The 19,815-nt window shown below is 45.2% G+C and overlaps 1 protein-coding gene and 1 pseudogene across 1 annotated transcript in view; both read left to right on the forward strand.

The window, feature by feature from the left end:
- Positions 1-19,815, forward strand: part of LRP2 (LDL receptor related protein 2) — an 83,508-nt gene that overhangs the window by 22,918 nt on the left and 40,775 nt on the right. The window contains exons 16-39 of the mRNA XM_032946050.2: positions 103-306; positions 673-865; positions 1,395-1,529; positions 1,655-1,785; positions 1,910-2,047; positions 2,651-2,932; positions 5,372-5,614; positions 6,636-6,755; positions 8,370-8,486; positions 8,756-9,136; positions 10,007-10,255; positions 11,246-11,457; positions 12,137-12,321; positions 12,605-12,833; positions 13,411-13,588; positions 14,005-14,133; positions 14,359-14,525; positions 14,712-14,855; positions 15,040-15,149; positions 15,621-15,798; positions 16,917-17,127; positions 17,967-18,206; positions 18,692-18,877; positions 19,156-19,583. Of these exons, the coding sequence (XP_032801941.2) occupies positions 103-306; positions 673-865; positions 1,395-1,529; positions 1,655-1,785; positions 1,910-2,047; positions 2,651-2,932; positions 5,372-5,614; positions 6,636-6,755; positions 8,370-8,486; positions 8,756-9,136; positions 10,007-10,255; positions 11,246-11,457; positions 12,137-12,321; positions 12,605-12,833; positions 13,411-13,588; positions 14,005-14,133; positions 14,359-14,525; positions 14,712-14,855; positions 15,040-15,149; positions 15,621-15,798; positions 16,917-17,127; positions 17,967-18,206; positions 18,692-18,877; positions 19,156-19,583 (4,790 nt within the window). The remainder of the gene's footprint in view (positions 1-102; positions 307-672; positions 866-1,394; positions 1,530-1,654; positions 1,786-1,909; positions 2,048-2,650; positions 2,933-5,371; positions 5,615-6,635; positions 6,756-8,369; positions 8,487-8,755; positions 9,137-10,006; positions 10,256-11,245; positions 11,458-12,136; positions 12,322-12,604; positions 12,834-13,410; positions 13,589-14,004; positions 14,134-14,358; positions 14,526-14,711; positions 14,856-15,039; positions 15,150-15,620; positions 15,799-16,916; positions 17,128-17,966; positions 18,207-18,691; positions 18,878-19,155; positions 19,584-19,815) is intronic.
- LOC142912141 (5S ribosomal RNA) lies at positions 2,138-2,256 on the forward strand (annotated as a pseudogene).

Genomic DNA, 19,815 nt, shown 5'->3' on the forward strand with positions numbered 1-19,815 from the left:
GGCTTAACCAAGGCAGGCGACTAATTGATGGTGATGATGATCATTGACCATTGAAATTGATCATTATGATGACGACAACTGTGATTGTGCATTCTGTTACAGCTGTCACCAAGTTTCTGCTGTTCTCCGCGATGACATCTGTGCGGGGCATCCCTCTCAACCAGTCCCAGCAAGAGGATGTCATCCTCCCCGTCATGGGCAGCCCTGTGACCTTTGTCGGGATCGATTTCGATGCCGCCTCGCAGCGAGTGATCGTCTCCGACACATCTCAGGGGAAAATATTCCAGCAAAATCTCGACGGCACCGGTCAGCTCGATGGGTTTCTTTCTCTCGACCTCTTGCATGTCGCGCGGCCACAGTTGACTGCGGTCTGCAGGATATTCTTTTGCATACATATCTCATCCTGTGCTGATTTGTGGCTAAATAGAGCATACTATATTCTGAAAGTATTTGGACATAATGTTAAAACGCTTTTATTTACCATTTACATGAATGCTATCTATTTTTATAGACTTAAAAAAATAATTTAAATCCTTAAAAGGAGTATTGCTTTTAAAGGATGTGATCATTGGCATACCTATTCAAGCAAACACGAAAAGACTAATTCACACCAGGTAACACATTGACGTTTGTGTTACACACCCCATGAGTCCGTCAACTCTTCTCGCTCAGGGAGGGTGAACTTGACGTCGCGCGATGTCTCGTCCGTGGAATCCCTGGCCTACGACTGGGTCTCTAAGAACCTGTACTGGACCGACACGCACAACCGGGCGGTCACTGTCATGCGGCTCATCGACCAATCCCGCCGCAACATCCTCTCGAACCTGCAGAACCCGCGCTCCATTGTCGTGCACCCACTGCAGGGGTTAGCACTGCCCTGCCCACCACTGCCCCGCCCACCACTGCCCCGCCCACCATGCGCGTTCAGAGAGACACAAGAATTTCAGACAGATAGTTCCAGTGATATGTTTGCAATGCACATCATTTATTGTCGCAAGTAAATGTTTACATGGGATAATGGTTTAGACGCTTTTTGACGTTTCTCCGATTTAACACTGGTGAGACAAGGCCATAAAGAAGGACATCCCTAGTGAAGGCCAATCGATTTCAAAGACAATGCATATATTATCAGAGCATCTTTTTTTTCGTGTTTTGCCACAAGTATGTGTGACTAATGCAGACTTGATGCCTTGCAATATGCCTATTTGGTGTTTGAACACCTTAATACCTCATGTTTTATTGCCAGAAAGGGTATAGCCTATTTTTATTTTTTCAGAATTTCTTATACTGGTTAAAGGTCCCATATATATGTGAAAATGTGTTTTTCATAAAGATTTTTTACAATAAAAGTAATATTTAATGTTTGTGGTGATGTGGATCGCCCTATTTTTCAGGTACATTTTCTACAGTGACTGGAACCGGCCAGCCAAGATTGTACGTGCCTGGTGCGATGGTTCTCATGCCACCCCGATTGTCAACACCAGCCTAGGCTGGCCTAATGGCCTGGCCATCGACTGGCAGAGCCCCTGGTGAGACATATATCAGTAATGAGCATTAATTTTCTCTGCAGAGATTCAAATTGTGAATGACCACTCTGAACAGCCAACAGCTCATTGACAAACTCCTTAAGTAAAGACATGTGTTTCTCTTGCAGGAACCCCAAGTTGTATTGGGTGGATGCATTTTTTGACCGCATCGAGTTTAGCAACTTCAATGGACAAAACCGACAGCGACTGGATCGTATTAGTCATCTCGCTCATCCATTTAGCATCTCCATTCACGGAGGTACAGTGGTTCACCATTCACTAGGCCTTCTGAGCCACAATGAACTTGTTGGAGCAAGGGTTCTTATACTTCTCACCTCATAACCTCTTCTTCTTATGCCCTCATCCGAACTGAAACTGTGCAGGATTTGCCTATTTCTCGGACTGGCGACTCAATTCAATTGTGCGTGTGCGGAAGATGGATGGTGGGGAGGCAGTAATCATCCGCCAAGGCATTCAATATCTCATGAATGTGAAAGTCTATGACACAGACATACAGACAGGTAAGCACTGCACAGTCACGAGACACATGCTCAAGACTGTGACAATATAGATTTTAAAAAAATATATATTGAGAATAATGTAACGACGTTGGCTACGAACAAATGACTCAGAATGCACATGATCTCATCGGATCTCGAAAGCTAAACAGAGTGTAGCCTGGTTAGTACTGATATGGGAGATGGCTTGGGAATACCAGGCATTGTAGGCCCGCGCTGCGAAGCGGCTTGGAGATGGCAGCACATCAATGGATTATTGAATCTGTGTATACTTCCACGTGATACCCTCTCGTATAAATGGGTTTTCTTCTCCAGGCAGGTTTTCTCCCACATGCCAAACACTCATGAATGGAATTGGCCAAACATCTCAATGCAAGATCCTCAAGGAGCCTTTACGTGTCAGTTTTTGTGCCAGATAAAAGGTTAAAAACCTATTGCTACAACATAAAGGTCATAAGGAAATCCACACTTCCCTTCGGATTTCTGATAACATGTGTCCCCTTGCCGCGTCTCATCCAAGGAAGTACATATCCACGGGCTCTGTGCTGATTTACTCCGCCATGCCACTTACCATTCGTAACGTCGTAATAACTCTGCTCTTTAAAGGCAGCAATGCTTGCAACCGGCCAGCGAATCCCAACGGCGACTGCTCCCACTTCTGCTTTCCGGCCCCGAGCGGCGCGCGCGTGTGTGGCTGTCCGTACGGCAAGCGTCTCGCCGAGGACGGGCGAATGTGCGCGGACAACCCCTTGGAGCCCCCCACGCCGCAGTGCTCCTCCACCGAATTCTTCGCCTGCGCCAACGGCCGCTGCGTCCCTCGCCTCTTCCTGTGCGACGGCTACGATGACTGCCACGACGGCAGTGACGAGCGTGGATGCGGAACTGGCAGTGAGTTGACTTCTGCTGCCACGCATGCCGCCACTTGAACCCGTGTATTTAACGTCCTGCCGTCACGAATTTGTTGTGAAATGCCGTTAAAGCATAAAGATTGTACAGTCAAAGACTGCGTAACATACTTTTGGGGCAAGTGCTGTCGAGCACTTATGAAGACCGGGACAGCACATGAAGGGCGTGGGTGGCCAGCACGACACCTGGAAATGTTTACATATCGCACCAGGTACTCATTTGAGGCTGAGTCGACCTCGGAGAGGCCCAGGATCGGTTCAGACAATCATTCCTGTTGTCGGCCTTGAACGGAAATAGAACTCGGGTCGCTAGGTTCGTAGTGCAGAACGTTAACCACTACGCTACCGCTCCCCTATCGGTGCGAAAAAGTTAAACATGCAGTCATACATACTCTTGTGCTGTGTAGCTCTCTGATGTGTGTTCGAAAATCCACCTTAGTGCAAACTGCCCCATGACAGATCTCATTCATCGGTAAAATCTGGCTTTACCCCACCTAATAGAATACAGTTCTAGTCATGTCATTCACAGCCAATTGCAATAACACAAACATGTCCCATCAATGTTTGAATGGCAAAGAATAATAGTGTGGCACATTAAGAATGGACCACTCTTTTAATGATTTCCTCGTGCAGCAAGGGAGTAAAGTGTCGTTTTGTGAAAGTCCTTATGTGCTGTGCAGTACATCAATGCATGTGTGTACACCAGCATGCGATAACTGAGTTGGGCCTGTGGGTGGCCGTCAGGGTTATTGATTAACCAGACTTGTCACGTGGTTAATGGCGACTCCGTTGAGGATTGCTGTGTGTGACACCACGTGCTCTTGCATTTTACAGATTTTACCACAATAAATGATGTTTGCCCTCGATTTGGAGCACCTGCCCACGTCCTTAATTTCGAGTGTGCAGCATTAAGATTTTACTATTCTGCAGGTGTTCATGGTTATGCTGTGCAGCTCTCCCATGTGTTTTCGGTTTGGACTGCTTGCTGTTAGGTGGCGTAACTCTCGAATAACGTGCTGTACAAGCCATCAACGCGTCTGAGCTTAATTCATTTTTATTGACGCAATTTTTTTTACTGAAGTTAGCAGTTGCCACGACGGGAAATAACTTGTTTCATTGGAATTCATATTCTTGGTTCTTTCGGCAAAGTCACGTAGAAGGGAAACAATAATATAATAAAAATATAAAACAATAAAATTCTCACGACGTTTCGACTGCAACACAAGCAATCATCATCAGGTGTGAAAACCACGGCAAGAAAATTTGAAAAAAGTGGCGTTTTTTTAACGTTAGCACCACGGAGAGCGATTTGGCAGTTTGCTCAGATGGACGAGTCCATCTATGTTCGGAAAAGAGGAGGGGGGAGACGTAAATAATGGATGCGGTCTGAAAGCCACCGTAAGCGTGAACAATCAATTAAGACCCGAAATGGTTTATAAAATCCTTCCAATGATTGCTAAGCCAGAATCCATCTTCTCGGTTGAAATTGTCTGTGTTTGTATATGTGGATAGCCTCATGAACGAATCTCTCATTGTAGCCAGATGGCTTGCAAAGAACCTCTGTCTTGGAGAAGTCAATGTCATGTGAGCCTATTGAATTATAACAGTGATCTGCCACGGCCGAGGTGTTGGTCCTACCGTGTTTTAGGTCTGCTTTGTGTTCACGAATGCGGTCCGAGACATGTCGTTTGGTTTCTCCAATGTAACTACTACCACAGAGGCAACTTAGTTTGTAGACGCCAGGGTACTGTATGTCCGGAATCACATCTTTTACAGACGGAACCAGATCACGGATTTTATGTGATGTGTTGAATCGGACCTGGATCTTGTGTTTATTCAAGATTTTGGAGATCTTTTTTTTATGATCCCCGCAATGTAGGGTAAAGTGATGGTTTTGAAAGGCTCCTCAAGAGGGTCCTTCTTCATGGTTGGAGTAATAGCTTTGTGGATTGTGTAGTCGGAGTAACCATTAGCCTTAAGAGCTTGGTGTACGTGCTTGAGTTCACTGGCTATGCGTTCCTGGTCGGATATGCATTGGGCTCTATGGTGCAGAGTCTTGATGAGGGAATTCTTCTGGGATGGATGGTGGTGGGAATCCGGTTTCAGATGAGCATCCATATGGGTAGCTTTCCTGTAGACAGAGTGTCTCATTGAACCATCAGGTCTCTTTTTTATTAGGACATCCAAGAAAGGTAGCTTGCCATCTTTTTCGACTTCCATGGTAAATCTGATGGTTGGGTGTATGGAATTGATGTGGTCGAGGAATTGGTCTAGAGCAGGCCGGCCAGAATATGAATCCCTGCAGTCACGAAAGCTTTAAATCAAAATTTGTTTCATTGGAGCTAAGTGTAGCGTGGGAGGGGTGGGGGGAATTTCGTGCGTACGTTTCAATTTAGTGCAATGTCAATTATTTTCATTTCAGACGTGACATGCTCCCCTTACGCGTTTACGTGCACCAACCGACGCTGCATCCCGATCGACTGGCGCTGTGATGGCGAGGATGACTGTGGAGATCACAGCGATGAGCAAAGCTGTCCCACGCGTCTCGCCACCACCTGCCGGGCCGATCAGTTTACCTGCGCCTCGGGAAACAGATGCATCCCTCGATATTGGATCTGCGACACCGACAACGACTGCGGAGATGGTTCGGACGAGCGTGGATGTGGTGAGGCATTTGCTATGTTCCAGCGATGGAAATAAATATTCGCCCTTGAGTTATTTGTGCACAGTGTAAAGGTTATCTCCTACAGATGTTTTATACAAATCTAACCTTTTCACATTTCTATAGATACTCTTTGGTTCTTTCGGTAAAGTCACGTAGGTAGAATTTTTTTTTATTTCTACCTACGTGACTTTACCTAAAGAACCAAAGAGTATGGTTGCTGCAGTCACGAAAACTTCAAATCTAGATTTCTATAGATGTTCACTTATCCGCCGATACCTCGGTCCCCAGTGAATCGGATATGCGACTTTGTACTGTATGTGCATACTCATCAGACGTTTAACGATTATTCCTTCTGGTGATTGTAATAAATTGCCATGATTTGGGGTTCATTAATTCATGTCTCTTGTGTACAATAGCCTAAATTTTACAGTGCACAATAACTCGTTTATGATATATATGTATTCTAAATAACTGATAAGCACAGACATGCATACCTGTCAACCCCTTATCAATGGCTACTTTATTACAGACCATTTCAGAGCTTATTGATCACCTCGTGCCCTAAATCTCAACGTTCATTCTACAAAATCCCATGACAAGGTGGAAACACAAATAAATAGACAACAAAAAATGTTGCCCGTTTTGAAACGGCTGTACGCTGCATGGACCTGAAAACTCAATTTCCTGTACAAGAATATGGGTAAACCGTATGGGTTGCCAGGTATGGAGATGATTAAATCAAGGTATCATAAGTGTAAGAATTAGTTTTAAGTGATGAATTTATGTATAACTAATACGTACACATATTTAGATGAACTTCGCTGCAGTTATCATTTATTGCCATATTAAAAACTGGTCTGTGAGCCATATTTGGAACCTAATGAAATATACAAATGTTACTGCATTCTTTAAACTTCATTACGGACACATTTACCAGTAGGCACGTTCAAAATATTATGCACATTTCTGGTCTGATTGAGATAAATACCGCCAAGTCTGACTGCGTCTTCTGTATTCCCAGATATGTCTGGAACCTGTCATCCAATGCAGTTCCAGTGCCCTGATCACAGATGCATCGACAACGCGTACGTGTGTGATGGGGACTCGGACTGTGTTGATGGTGCCGATGAGAGAGGATGTGGTGAGGACCTTTTCTTTAATATCCAGTGTTGCTGCTTACGTAAAACAATAAATATGGCATGAATTAGGACTGCAGTACTAAGATATATGCCACCTATAATAGATTTTTTTTTGGTTAGATCGCGTAAATATATAAAAGTGTCGTTAAAACCCGCCACCACCCGACACAGCCAACTAGTAAGGGTTGTCACGTAAACAGAACGTGCCAATTCGTCACTAGTACAGCACACCGGTGTGTTGGAGAGCCAAGCCACAACATTTACAATCTGAGTACGACGTTTCGATAGTAATTACAAACAGCTTCATCAGACGACCGTTTGTGTTATTGTCGAAACGTCGTGAGAATTTGTATTGTTATATATATTTTATTATTTTATTGTTTCCCTTCAACGTGACTTTACCGAAAGAGCTAAGAATATGAGAAGTCCACCTGTTTCGTTCCTGATACAGAGGCGTAGATGTGGTGACCACGCTTCTGCGCTCTTGCACGGGGAGGGGGGATTAATAAGCCAAGGTACATGATGCATGCGCATTATGCGAGCCCTTTGATCTTGTACTTCCTGTCCATTGTCTATATTAAAATAGCTGTACCAACGGTAATCCCTATTGAAGTATGGTTCCCCGTATAGGCATGCATTTAAATTTTGTATTATTTGATTCGCTTCCACGCAGCACTGAAGTCGGTAGCTATCCGAACGGTTACATTTTTCTTTATTTCAATTTCCATAGATTATCTAATTAATCTATTGAGTGTCCTTGATGGCACGCGTGTTCTGCTACTGCTGACAGTTGTATTTGGGATTATTTAATATTTCTCTGATGTTATTTTAGTCTCGTGCTGATCATTCGTCCTGTTTACCCAAAAAAACATTTGCCACAGGTGTAGTTAATCCTGTACACACCTTCTGCTGATAGCTTCGGTAATACATTTTTTGTACAAGATATGAATTTCTGTATTTTATGTACCATGCCAAATCTGACTCGGATGTTTTGTTTATCCAAACATCTGGCTAGTTTATCAGTTACTCCCGCAATGTACGGCATTTTGATCGTTTTAATTACTTGAGCAGTTTCAATGCTCGTGTTATTTGATTTGGTTTTGGCATTCAATGCCCTGTTGATTTGTGCATCATTATAACCGTTCATTTGCAGTGCTTCTTTAACATGTTGAATTTCACTTCTCAGACTGTCACCATCTGAAACTTTCTTAGTGCAATGAATGAGCGTCTTGATAAGAGGATATTTCTGTGTGGGGTGATGGTGTGACTCTGCATTCAGATAGGCATCAATTTACTTTTTCTGCAAACGCTGTGTGTTATTTTACCATTTGGATCCCGTCCGAGCAGAATATCCAGAAATGGCAGAGTTCTGTAAGCTTTCACTTCCATGGTGAACTAGATGGATGGGTTTTGCGAGTTGAGATGATTTAGAAATTCGTTAAGTGTATCTTAACGACACATTTATATATTTACGCGATCTAACCCAAAAAATACCTCTTATGGATGAATGCCTATGTGTTAAACTGATTAACCTACATGTCACCTGCATATGTCGCCATGCATTGTTTGAGAGTTCCCGAATTATGCTTTCACTGATAATTTGATGTTTTTTCCAGTCTTCAATTGCACATCATACCAGTTCTCGTGCTCTAGTGGAGACCAGTGCATCGCCACCTACTACCGCTGCGATGGAGCCTTTGACTGTCGGGATCGTTCAGATGAAGTCGGCTGTCGTGAGTGACTTTCCTTGGTTGTGTTTGTTGACATGCTTTACACTTTTATGTTGACGAAAATGTTTAATAAGATAAAGCGCAACAAGTACAAAAGGACACAAAAATGAAGAAATTCGTGTAATAACCCCGATCGTGATCGTGGCCAAAACATCGTCATCGTCCTCATGATGTATGAGCGTGGCTGAAATGCAGGGCTGCCTGCCATGCAGCTGAGACCCACTGCTAACCACTCTCTCCTCCACCCATGCCCACCACCCTCGTGGGCTAAGCCACGCGGGCACCGGGCCTGTGCCACAACGACGAGTTCCAGTGCCAGTCGGATGGGCTGTGCATCCCGGCTGGCTGGGAGTGTGACGGGCACCCGGATTGTGATGACGGGTCGGACGAGCACCCCGGCTGCCCCCCGCGCACCTGCGCTGCGGGTTACCTGCGCTGCGACAACGGGAACTGCGTGCCCGAGTCGTGGCGCTGCGACGGGGACAACGACTGCCGTGACGGCACGGACGAGCGCGACTGCCCCACGCCGCCCTACCGCTGCCAGTCGCCCTCGCAGTGGCTTTGCCCCAACCATCGGGCGTGTGTGGACCTGCGCAAGGTCTGCGACGGGAATTTCGACTGCCCCGACGGCGGCGATGAGTCCCCGCACTGCAGTGAGTGCCGAGTGCGGAGGGCCCGGGTTCAGGCTCGCGCCTTACATGTTATGACGGTGCTTTGGTAGTGTGAATGTAAAGAATGCACAGATTGACTTGATTTTTATTTTCATGTCGTATTCATACATTGCAATGTTATCTGCCCAGTAAAGCAAAATAGAGGATGTCCAACGTTTTAACTTTACCCTCTTGAGGATTCATTCACGAATTGGTAAATAATGCTTATTTTTTGTGTCTTTTCCCATTTGTTACGGAACAGACCGCAGAAGTTGACTGCACAACACTTATTCTGAGATACTGTTTCTTCAGTTCATTTGTTTTAACCCACACACAAGGGGTGCACTTTCTGACATTTCCTGCTATATGAGAGAAATGTCACAGTGACAGTGAAAGCAATATATTTTTTTCTGAGCTGGAACGTAGACAAATAAATGAAACATTAAACTAAATATTCTTTGGTTCTTTAAAATATATATTTTTTTATAATAAAATAAAAATATTTTTATTTTTCTACCTACGTGAATTTACCGAAAGAACCAAAGAGTATGCATTCCTGCAGTCACGAAAGCTTCAATATCAAGATTAAACTAAAATATTACGTGTTTGTTTTTGTGTGCAGTCATTGGTAACCAAACCGCAAAAAAAGTCTACATTTTATTTCCAATAATATTTAAAAACAAATAATAAAAAAATCACTTGTCACTTCGCTATCGAATGCACTGTATAATAATGCACTTCATAACACTGCATAACAGTGCATTATTATACAGTACATGGACAACATTCCCAAAAGAAAGTCCCTTAAACAGGCTCTCGTCCGCTTTGTATTCTCAACCAGCCGTGTAACAAACGTTCCCCCTTGCCTGGCAGATGAGCACGACTGCTCGGTGAACAATGGGGGCTGCTCGCACGGCTGCGTCCAGGGACCGTTTGGCGCCCAGTGCACCTGCCCTCCCGGCTTCCAGCTCCTCGACGACACAAAGAACTGCGCCGATGTGGACGAGTGCGACCCGCCGGGGAGCTGCAGCCAGCAGTGCGTCAACGAGCACGGCTCCTTCCGCTGCCACTGCGACCTGGGCTACACGATGGAATCCGACCGCCGCACGTGCAAGGCTAACGGTGGGGCACTGCCGTCTTGAGCCAGAGGACGAGGCCACGCTTCCACGATCATATTATTATCGTTGTCAAAATTCGATTAAACCCAATTGGTTCAGATGCAGCCCTGCAATTGCTTGCTTATGCCTACGCTTCCATGCTGGCAAGATGTCTTTGAAGAGGTGGGAGTACCCACACTTTACCACACTACTCACATCCTGCTGATAAACTAACTGTGGTGCACGCGTTTATACTGCTGGGTGGACAGGCTGAGGGGGGATTTTAAAAGATTTCCCCGATGTTTCAACTGCCGCACTGGGCGATCGAAGTCCAGTGTCCTAACCATTACACTGTGGCAGCATCCCAAATGCAATAGAGTTTGACACACAAAAACGTAATTAACAGTCTAATTACAAATTCATACCAAACTATGAATCCCCATTTTGCATGAGATAATCTTAATGCATGCACCATGAGTGAATGCCCTTTGAGGCCTGTTTTACACAAGGGGCAAAAAGGGTAATTTCTGTGCCCAACTGCCTTTTATTCCAAGTGTTGATGTTCTCATACGGGTTAATATACTCATTATAAGCTCATAAGACCTACAGAAGGCTTAGGTTAAGTTAAGATACCAATTTCCACCGCTGATGTGCATGGCCAAGAATGGAACCCAGGTCAATGAGACTGCAGTGTAATGGACCAGCCGCTAGTGGAGGAATAAATCATCTTCCCCAGTGGTTCCATGAGTTGTCAGCATTTAGAGCTGTGAATAATAATAAATTACATTGCCATATATCATAGTGTCTCTATTGGCTGCAGAAACAATTTAAAAACATCAAATACAACAAACACAAATAAAAAAACGTTGATTATTACACGTGCAATGCATGGATCGTGAGCTTAACCGATAAATCTTTCGACCACTGCGAACCACTTTGCCCACCTCTGTTTCCAACGGACACATATGCACGGACTTTTACACACACGCACACTACCGTTTTATTTTCCAAGCAGATCGACATGAGGTGTTGCTGCTGGTGCCCAGCCGGAGCCAAATCTACTCTGACAACATCACAGCCACTCCCAACGTGCTGAGTTCCGTCGTGCGCAACGGTCGGAGCATCGTGGCCGTGGACTTTGACGCAAGGGCTGGCCGCATTTACTGGGCAGATGTGGCTGAAGACAAGATCTGGAGCGCCCTTAGCAATGGCACTGACCGCCAGCTGGTACACAAACAAGTTCAACTCCGGTTACCATCGCAACGGCTTTTGGCTGGCCATCGAACAAAGACTCACTGCCTCGTGCACTTCCAGATGCGCTTCTGCGGCTATCTGGAATGCTCTTCTTTCTGATATTAGGAAGCTGCTGGAGCTATGCACTTTTAATTCTAGAAAGAAATCTTATTTCTGCAGGACTGCTTTTTGTGTTTAGTTTGTTGTCCTTTCTCCGGACCTCCGATTAGCACGGTTAGCTACGTATGGTGTTGAAGAAGTTCAACATACTTACAAACTTCAGGATTCTAATGGGATTGCGGGGCCACGGTGATGGAGACATTCGTGTTGCAAGTTCTTGAGAAGGCAAATAATTTGTACTCCAGTTTCTGATGCTTCTTGCATGCACACTTTAAATGCACACCATGGTGTTAGTAGTTTAACCTTTTGCTTACTGATGGAATCATTTACTTCACCCAGCATTTTGTTAGTTCACCATCATCATCACTGGCTTTGGCCAATCCACTGCTGGACGAATGCCTCCCCAAACCGCAGCCATCTCCCACCACCCTGCAATGTAACAATCTACCTAAGTTGAACAGTTATGCTTAAATTCAATTTAAACAGCTATAACTAGTTAACCTCCTAGCCATCCTAATCCATCCGCATTCTTTCTGCCACCAAAAACCCCTAGATTTTTAACAGTGGCCTAACGGTTACCGAAAACCTGGCTGTGGACTGGATTGGCAAGAATCTTTACTGGCTGGACTTTGTGCTGGAGACGATCGAGGTGTCGCGACTGGACGGCAGCCACCGCACGGTGCTCATCAGCACGAACGTCACCAACCCTCGCGGCCTCGTGCTGGACCCCCGTGACGGGTGAGCCCCTCCTCGGGAGAAGCAGAGACACGCGGGACCGAGCGCTGACGAACTATTTAAAATGTATTTAATATGCACACATGCCAAGACTGGGCCTGTGGTTTTGTGTCCAGCTGCCCACGTTTCCGCAGGCACCTTTGAGAGATGATTTGAGACTTCCAAGCATCTGTCCTCGCGCCCAGCGTGGTACACGATATATACGTCGAAATGAATTTGCTTTGAATCTGGTTTGGCGGATCAACGGCTGGTGTGTTGTGCTTCACGTGTGTCCCCATCGGTGCAGCTCACGCACGATGTTTTGGACGGACTGGGGCAAGAATCCGCGGATCGAGAGAGCCGGCATGGACGGCCGCTTGCGCAGAACGATCGTGAGCAGCAAGTTGTACTGGCCCAACGGGCTGGCTATTGACTATGCCACAAATTTGCTCTACTTCGCCGATGCATACCTGGACTTCATTGATTTCTGCGACTTCAACGGACAGAACCGGCGTCAGGTCCTCGCCAGCGACTTGGTGAGCACCCGGGACTGCGGAGGGCTCACACTGGAAGAGAAACATCAATGCACTCAGTAATCCTCACGTAGGAATCATAATGAGGGTCATACAATGGCTCGAGGTAAGGCGTTATTATTATTTGATTTCCTACTGGGGGGGAGGATTGTTTTAAAAGCAGTTATAACTACATATTTTAAAAACCTATCATTTGAATATTAAATGTCTTAAAAATAGGGAAAGCCAAGCAAGCCTTTAGCAGAATAGGTCAAATTATGAACTCTCGCTAATCACACTTTACTATGAATTACATTTTTATTTTGACAAAAATAGCCTAATATATAGACTTTGAGTAAAACAAGCAAGCCATTACTTAATATCAGAATTTTACTCTTAAACACCTAAGCATGGGAAAACAATCACAATATAGTGTGAATGGATACACCACTAAAGCATAATTCATATTCTCTTTAGATGCAAATTAACACTGTGTCATACTATTATGCTATGCTCATTTAATTCAACAGTTTTGCTAACAAAACAATATGAACACAATGGAATGGCGTTTAATCTTGAGTATATATATATTCTTACTCAGATCCTGCAGCATCCCCATGCCATCACCATCTTTGAGGACTTTGTGTACTGGACCGACCGTTCTACCAACCGCGTGATGCGAGCCAACAAGTGGCATGGCGGCAACCAGTCGACCATGATCTACAACCTCCAGCAGCCCATGGGGCTGGTGGCCAGCCACTCCGTCAGACAACCCACAGGTGGGTTGTTCTTGTCGTTTTGGTTTTAATTCGGGTGAACGAGAATTGAGATACATTCCCGTTTTTTTTTTGCAAGGGGGATTTGCGTATAATGGTCTTCGATTAAAAGAAATGGCTCCGCCACCTTCAATATCCACATGAAAGTAGCCACAGGCATAGAGCCATCAGATTTTTACAAACCAGTCGGGGGTTCACTGCACCATCCCATGAGGTTATTCAGTCATCTAATCTCGACGTGTAATTCCAAATTTCTTTGCTTTATTCACTGTTAAATTGCGTGCCTTGTTTTTCTTTTTTCAAACCTGGGCATATATACGATTCAACAAAAAATTATAATTGGCCAAATTGTGTGGCTGCAGCCACACTCAAATTATGTGGCTGTTTTAACACGTATTCCCTTGGTGTCTATGTCGTAGCTACGAACCCCTGCTTGGGCCAGTCCTGCAGCCACTTGTGTCTGCTCTCGCCGATCACACCCTTCTTCTACTCATGCGCCTGCCCCTCGGGGTGGAACCTCGGGCCAGACGGCCGCACCTGTCAGAAGGGTACGTGGCAGAACATGCGGCTAAAACCACAAGGGAGTCCTAACACAAATAACCCTTCAGGGCACTTGTGGCCTTCAAAAATTGAATAGTTACATATTGTGTAAAGCACATTCTGATGTTACCCATTGATTTATATAATTGCTGCTGATCTCACGGAAGTGATGACACCTTTATGCACAAACGAAGTTTAATTCTGCGAGCTCGCGTCTGTGTGTGAATGTATAGAGGATCGGCCGTTCCTCATTGTGGTGAGGAGCAGCATCATCTTTGGCATCTCACTGGATCCCAACCAGACAAGCAACGATGCTATGGTGCCCATTTCTGGAATCAGCAATGGCTACGATGTTGACTTTGATGACCGCAACCAGTTCATCTACTGGGTGGAGAATCCTGTGAGTCGCTGGCTTTGTTCCACGGTACCTCTCAGCAGACACACTCTTTTGTGGATACTGCAAGACCTGTTGACAAACATGCGTGTAAAGTTTAATTGGCTGCAAATTTAGCAATCCAATTTACGTGCTTCTGATATATTCGCGTGCTGATTCTCCATTGCGATGTGTTTCATCCATTGATTTCAGGGGTCGATTCACCGGGTGAAGACGGATGGGACAAACAGGACACAGTTTGCTCCGTCAGCCATCCTCGGCGCCCCATCGGGCTTGGCCATTGACTGGATAAGCCGAAATCTTTACTACACCAACCCTCGCTCACAGACCATTGAGGTGAGGAGCACGGTGATGCATGTGCCATTAACGAGCAAGCTTGCAGGATATGTTTTTCGCATGGCTGCACAAAGTGATCGATAACACTTTTTTCACTGAACCAGAAAGTGATTATTTATTTCTATTTAAAAAATATTAATTTGCAGCAATTTAACAGCCACGTTTTTTTCCCCCACACCATCAGGTGATTAAGATGGATGGGGTGCAAAACTACCGGAAAACAATTATCGGTAACAACGGACAGACAACAGGAGTCGGATACCCAGTGGGAATTGCTCTCGATCCATCTCGCGGGTACAGACATGCACACTGCAAATTAGTATCTTGTAATGTCAGCCACAACTCTTAGGTGTCTTTCTGCATACAGCCAAAATTCATGTTTTACAGATTTAGCATTTTCACATTGCCGAAGTATTTGTTTCCTACACAGGCTGTAATGCCCTAGTGTGGTATGAAGTTTGCAGCAGAGTTGAAAGATGTAATCACATTATCACTTTATCATGGCATGGTCAAGTGGTTATGACATTTGCCACTTGTGGCAAAGGCTTCTGATTTGTGCCCAGTGAGGCCTCCCTGGTGTACTCGCAAGTTACCTCATACTTGGCAAAGGCACATAGCAACATCCCTGCCTTCTGTACAGCTACTGCAAACTATAATTATCTGTGAAACACACGGGGCCTTTGTTATCACTTTGCACTATACAAAGCATTTTTGCGACACCCAATGTTCCAATTAATTGTATGGATTTGATCGCTACTGTTTTAGGAGGCTGTATTGGACAGACCACGGCTCCGACAGCGGGGTCCCTGCAAAGGTCGCCGCTGCTGACATGGACGGCTCAAACCCCACGGTTTTGTTCAGCGGAAACATGGATCACGTGGACTTCATCACGCTCGACATGCGGGAGCAAAAGCTGTACTGGGCAGTGGCTGGCACCGGCGTGGTATAATTGGCTTTTCAGAAATAAAATAATCACCCATGCTGCGTTACCGTAATTGTAAGATTGTGTAGCCTATAAAAGTGTTGGCAAAAATTCAATACAGTTGTTTTAATGGATAAATTTAAGTTTTGAAATACTATTGTATATGTTTTCGCAGTTGTGGTGTATTGCTCTCCGATGTGTTTTTATTTTGTGCCGCATGATGAATGTTATTCGGCATGAAGAAGCTCCTACCTAGCATGTGCAGCGAAACGTCGGGTATCATGCCGTACATTGTGCAGCACAACCCAAAAGCACACAGAAGATATTAATTTTCATGCTATTATTAAATTTCCTGAAAGTTTGATGAAATAATAATCTCATGTCTTGTATTTTTTAATTACATTCCAAAATGTGTCAAGTAAAGTATAATTTTTGAAAATGTCAAAGTTTTGGAAATTAAATTTTCCATAGAACATCACATAAATATAAAAAGGTGTAAACAATTATATCTAAAATATGAAACATTAGTTTAATTTCAGGATAACTCAAATGTCTTACATCACATCACATCCAAGCTTTGATGTAGTTTAGCCAATGGAACCCCTGATGGCAGCAGTGAATACAGCTCTGGCCTGCAAATGGGCTTTAGTCTGCCAGTTGGTGGTGATGTATCTACGTAGCTTTTCCCAATTCAGTAATTTGTGGGAAATCTGTTATAAAAGCCTGGCATTCCATTTGTCCGTTAACTAAATTGTAAGAGCCTTCTGAACCAGTGTGATCAATCTAATTATTGTTTCATCGATTATATTTTCATCCATTATCCAGAAATTTAAAAAAATCTATTTATTTAGCGTTTTGATAGTTGTGGTCATGGATGGAAGGTGAAATAATGAATATCTAATGAACTTTGAGGTACAACCCAGTAGTATCTGCACACATTGGGAAGGGGGGGGGGGCGAGAAGAGGACATCAGTGGGGGCGATGGGCGAGTGGCGCAGCACCAAGCAGCCCTCTGCAGGAGTTAGAATAAGGCGGCCACAACATGCTGCCAAAAATGATAGTTTTACCAAATTTGCCTGTGTTACTGGTTGACAACTTCACCCAGCTCCCTTCGTCCCTCACGTCCCCACTCCCTGCAGATTGAGCGTGGCGACGTCACAGGGCTCAACCGCATCACGGTGGTGCAGCATCTGTCACACCCGTGGGGTGTGGCCGTGCACGAGAGCCACCTCTACTACACCGACTATGACTACGAGGTGGTGGAGCGCGTGGGCAAAGACGGCTCCACGCCTGTCCTCATGCGCTCCAACATCCCGGGCCTCAAGTGCCTCAAAGTGCATTTCCGCGACAGTGAGAGCCAGCAGCGGCGAACACAGACGCACACACACACACACAGCATTCCCCACCTCCAATTAGCACGGTTGGCTATGTACGCTGCGAAAGAAGTTAAATATACATTTCTTACACCTTGAATCCTCAACAAAGAGAAAGATCCCCCATGTAGCCTTAATAGACTGTTTGGGCCAAGTAATGTTAGCGAGCAAATATGAAGGCTGGCCCGGCACATGAGAGCGTGGGTGGCCAGCAATACAACCACACAGGCATTGAAGTTGCAAAAAAACAAAGACACACACACCTTCCATAACACCACACACCCACCTTAGAGGTGTAACGCCAGTGTTAATTTAGTCAGCATTTTTTGTTCTGTCTAAATTAATTCCACACATTAAGATTTGACTAAATTGCCATCGACTAGACTAACACTATAATCCTGATTAATTCACAGTGTACGACACCCACACAGCTTGAAGAAATGTTCACAGTATCGTTAATGCACTTGAATTCATTACTTCACTGTATAGGTCCTTTGAGTGCAAAAAGCTCATCATAGGTTTTTAGATTTCCCTCTGATACAAATGTTACACTTTTCGTTCCTGATCTTTGTTGTTTCCTTTATCTTCACAAGAGTATCTTCTTCAGAAATATATTTTGCAGAAGCTACTTTTGTTCAACTTAAAGTTTCTTCAAACGTAAAACACAGCCGCATCACTTTTTGTTTTGATTGTGCTTCTTCATCATGGCTTGCGTTTAATAAGTACCTGATAGTGTATTAGTATTCAGTCAGGCTTTTGGCTTCATCGCAATGTTCTTTGAACTCTGACCCCTGCTTTTATTTCTCTCCTTCACAGCCTCGTCGGGCACAACCAACGCCTGCAGCAGTGGCAATGGCGGCTGTCAGCAGCTGTGTTTGCCACGGCCAAATGCCCAGCGTGCTTGTGGCTGCTCTACAGGTTTCCAGCTGGCACCTGACCAGATCTCTTGCCGGCTCTACGAATCATTCGTCATTGTCTCCCAACTCAGCGCCATCCGTGGATTTCACATCAACAGCACTGACCACTCGGAGGCCATGGTGCCCGTAGCTGGAACAGGTCAGCGTGAATGATTAGCGAATTCTATGGGCTGTGACTATCCCTATCATGTGTTTCATTTTGCATTATTATAAATGATATTATTGCACTCTGATACATTTTGCGGTCGCATAATGACTTGTTTGAACCAAAGTTCCCACCTCCGATTAGCACAGTTGACTACGTACAGTGCAATAGAAGTTCAATAAACATACATACAGGAAGAAGCTCCCAGAGCATGGAGCGAAATTTCGGGCATTGTACCCAAGGGCAAGGAATACAACCTGAAAAAAAACATTGGAGAGCTGTGTAGCACAACTGCAAAACCCTACGAAGTAGAACACCTTTATTATTCTCCGTCATTTAAACATTCATGGGGTATGTTTGTGATGTTGTAATTGCCAGTAGGTGAGGATTTCTCGGCGTTGTTTACACCATTGATGTGTGAGCTCTGCAATGAGGCAGTGCGTGCTAAAGCGGATGTCTGGTGCATTGCTCGTGAATAGGCCGCAATGCGCTGCATGTGGACGTCCATATGCCATCGGGCTTCCTCTACTGGTGTGACCACGGCTCAGCGTCTACCTACAGAGGAATCCGCCGCATCAAACCTGATGGCTCCGGCTTTCAGACCGTTGTCTCCAGTGGCATCGGGCCCAGCGGGGTGGCAGGCATTGCTGTGGACTGGGTGGCAGGTCAGAGAATGCCTTTACTTTGAACACACACAATCGTTGCTCCCTCAAAAGGGCAAAGTGTTGTGAATAGAAGTTATTGTATATATTAATAAAAAATAGGTTTTCATAGCTTTTCTGCAGAGTGCTTATTTCCAATCAGTTTGTTAAATTCAGGATAAAGGTTGTACGTTTACGTGAAGATCAGTTGTAAAATTTCTAAAAGCTATGAAGATCAATAATGAAGAGTGGGCGATTTTGGATGCCTCGCTAATGCACCGCACACTGCCGACGTGACGCAGGAAACCTCTACTTCACCAACGTCTTCTCGTCGGAGACCCACCTGGAGGTGCAGCGTCTGGACACGTCCTTCCGGCGCGTGCTCTTCAAGACGAGTGTGGACCGGCCGCGCCACCTCGCCGTAGACCCACGCGCACGCTTCCTCTTCTGGGTGGACGCCGGTCAGCGGCCCAAGATCGAGCGAGCCTTCCTGGATGGCACCAACCGCTCAGTGGTGCTGGATGTGGGCCTCCTCTCGCCCCGTAGCCTCACCATCGACCGCGCCACCGACTGGGTGTACTGGGTGGACGACGGGCTCGACCGCATCGGGCGGTTGGCTCCTGATGGCAGCACGTGGCAGGTGGTGAGAGAGGGCCGTGGCTACCCGGCCCCCTATGGCCTGGCGATCTACGGCAGCAACTTGATCTGGGTCGACCGAAACTTGCGCAAGGTACCTGTGAACCAGCCTTCCGTTGTTAATGTACAATTTATATTAAGAAATGGAGCCGTAATGAAATTACAGTTATATTTTTGTGGGTTATTTTAGCATATGTTTTTTAAGGGCATTTAAAGTTTATATTTAGAGTAAAAAAAAAAGTTAGTGGCTACCACTTAATGGAGCATGTGGAGGTGCTCATCTTCTACAGTATGTACAGCCACTGTTGATTTCCCCTCAATGTGTT

The sequence above is a fragment of the Petromyzon marinus genome, chromosome 4 (assembly GCF_048934315.1).
Source record: "Petromyzon marinus isolate PM22_M1 ecotype Great Lakes invasive population chromosome 4, UKy_Petmar_22M1.pri1.0, whole genome shotgun sequence".
Lineage (NCBI taxonomy): Eukaryota > Metazoa > Chordata > Hyperoartia > Petromyzontiformes > Petromyzontidae > Petromyzon > Petromyzon marinus.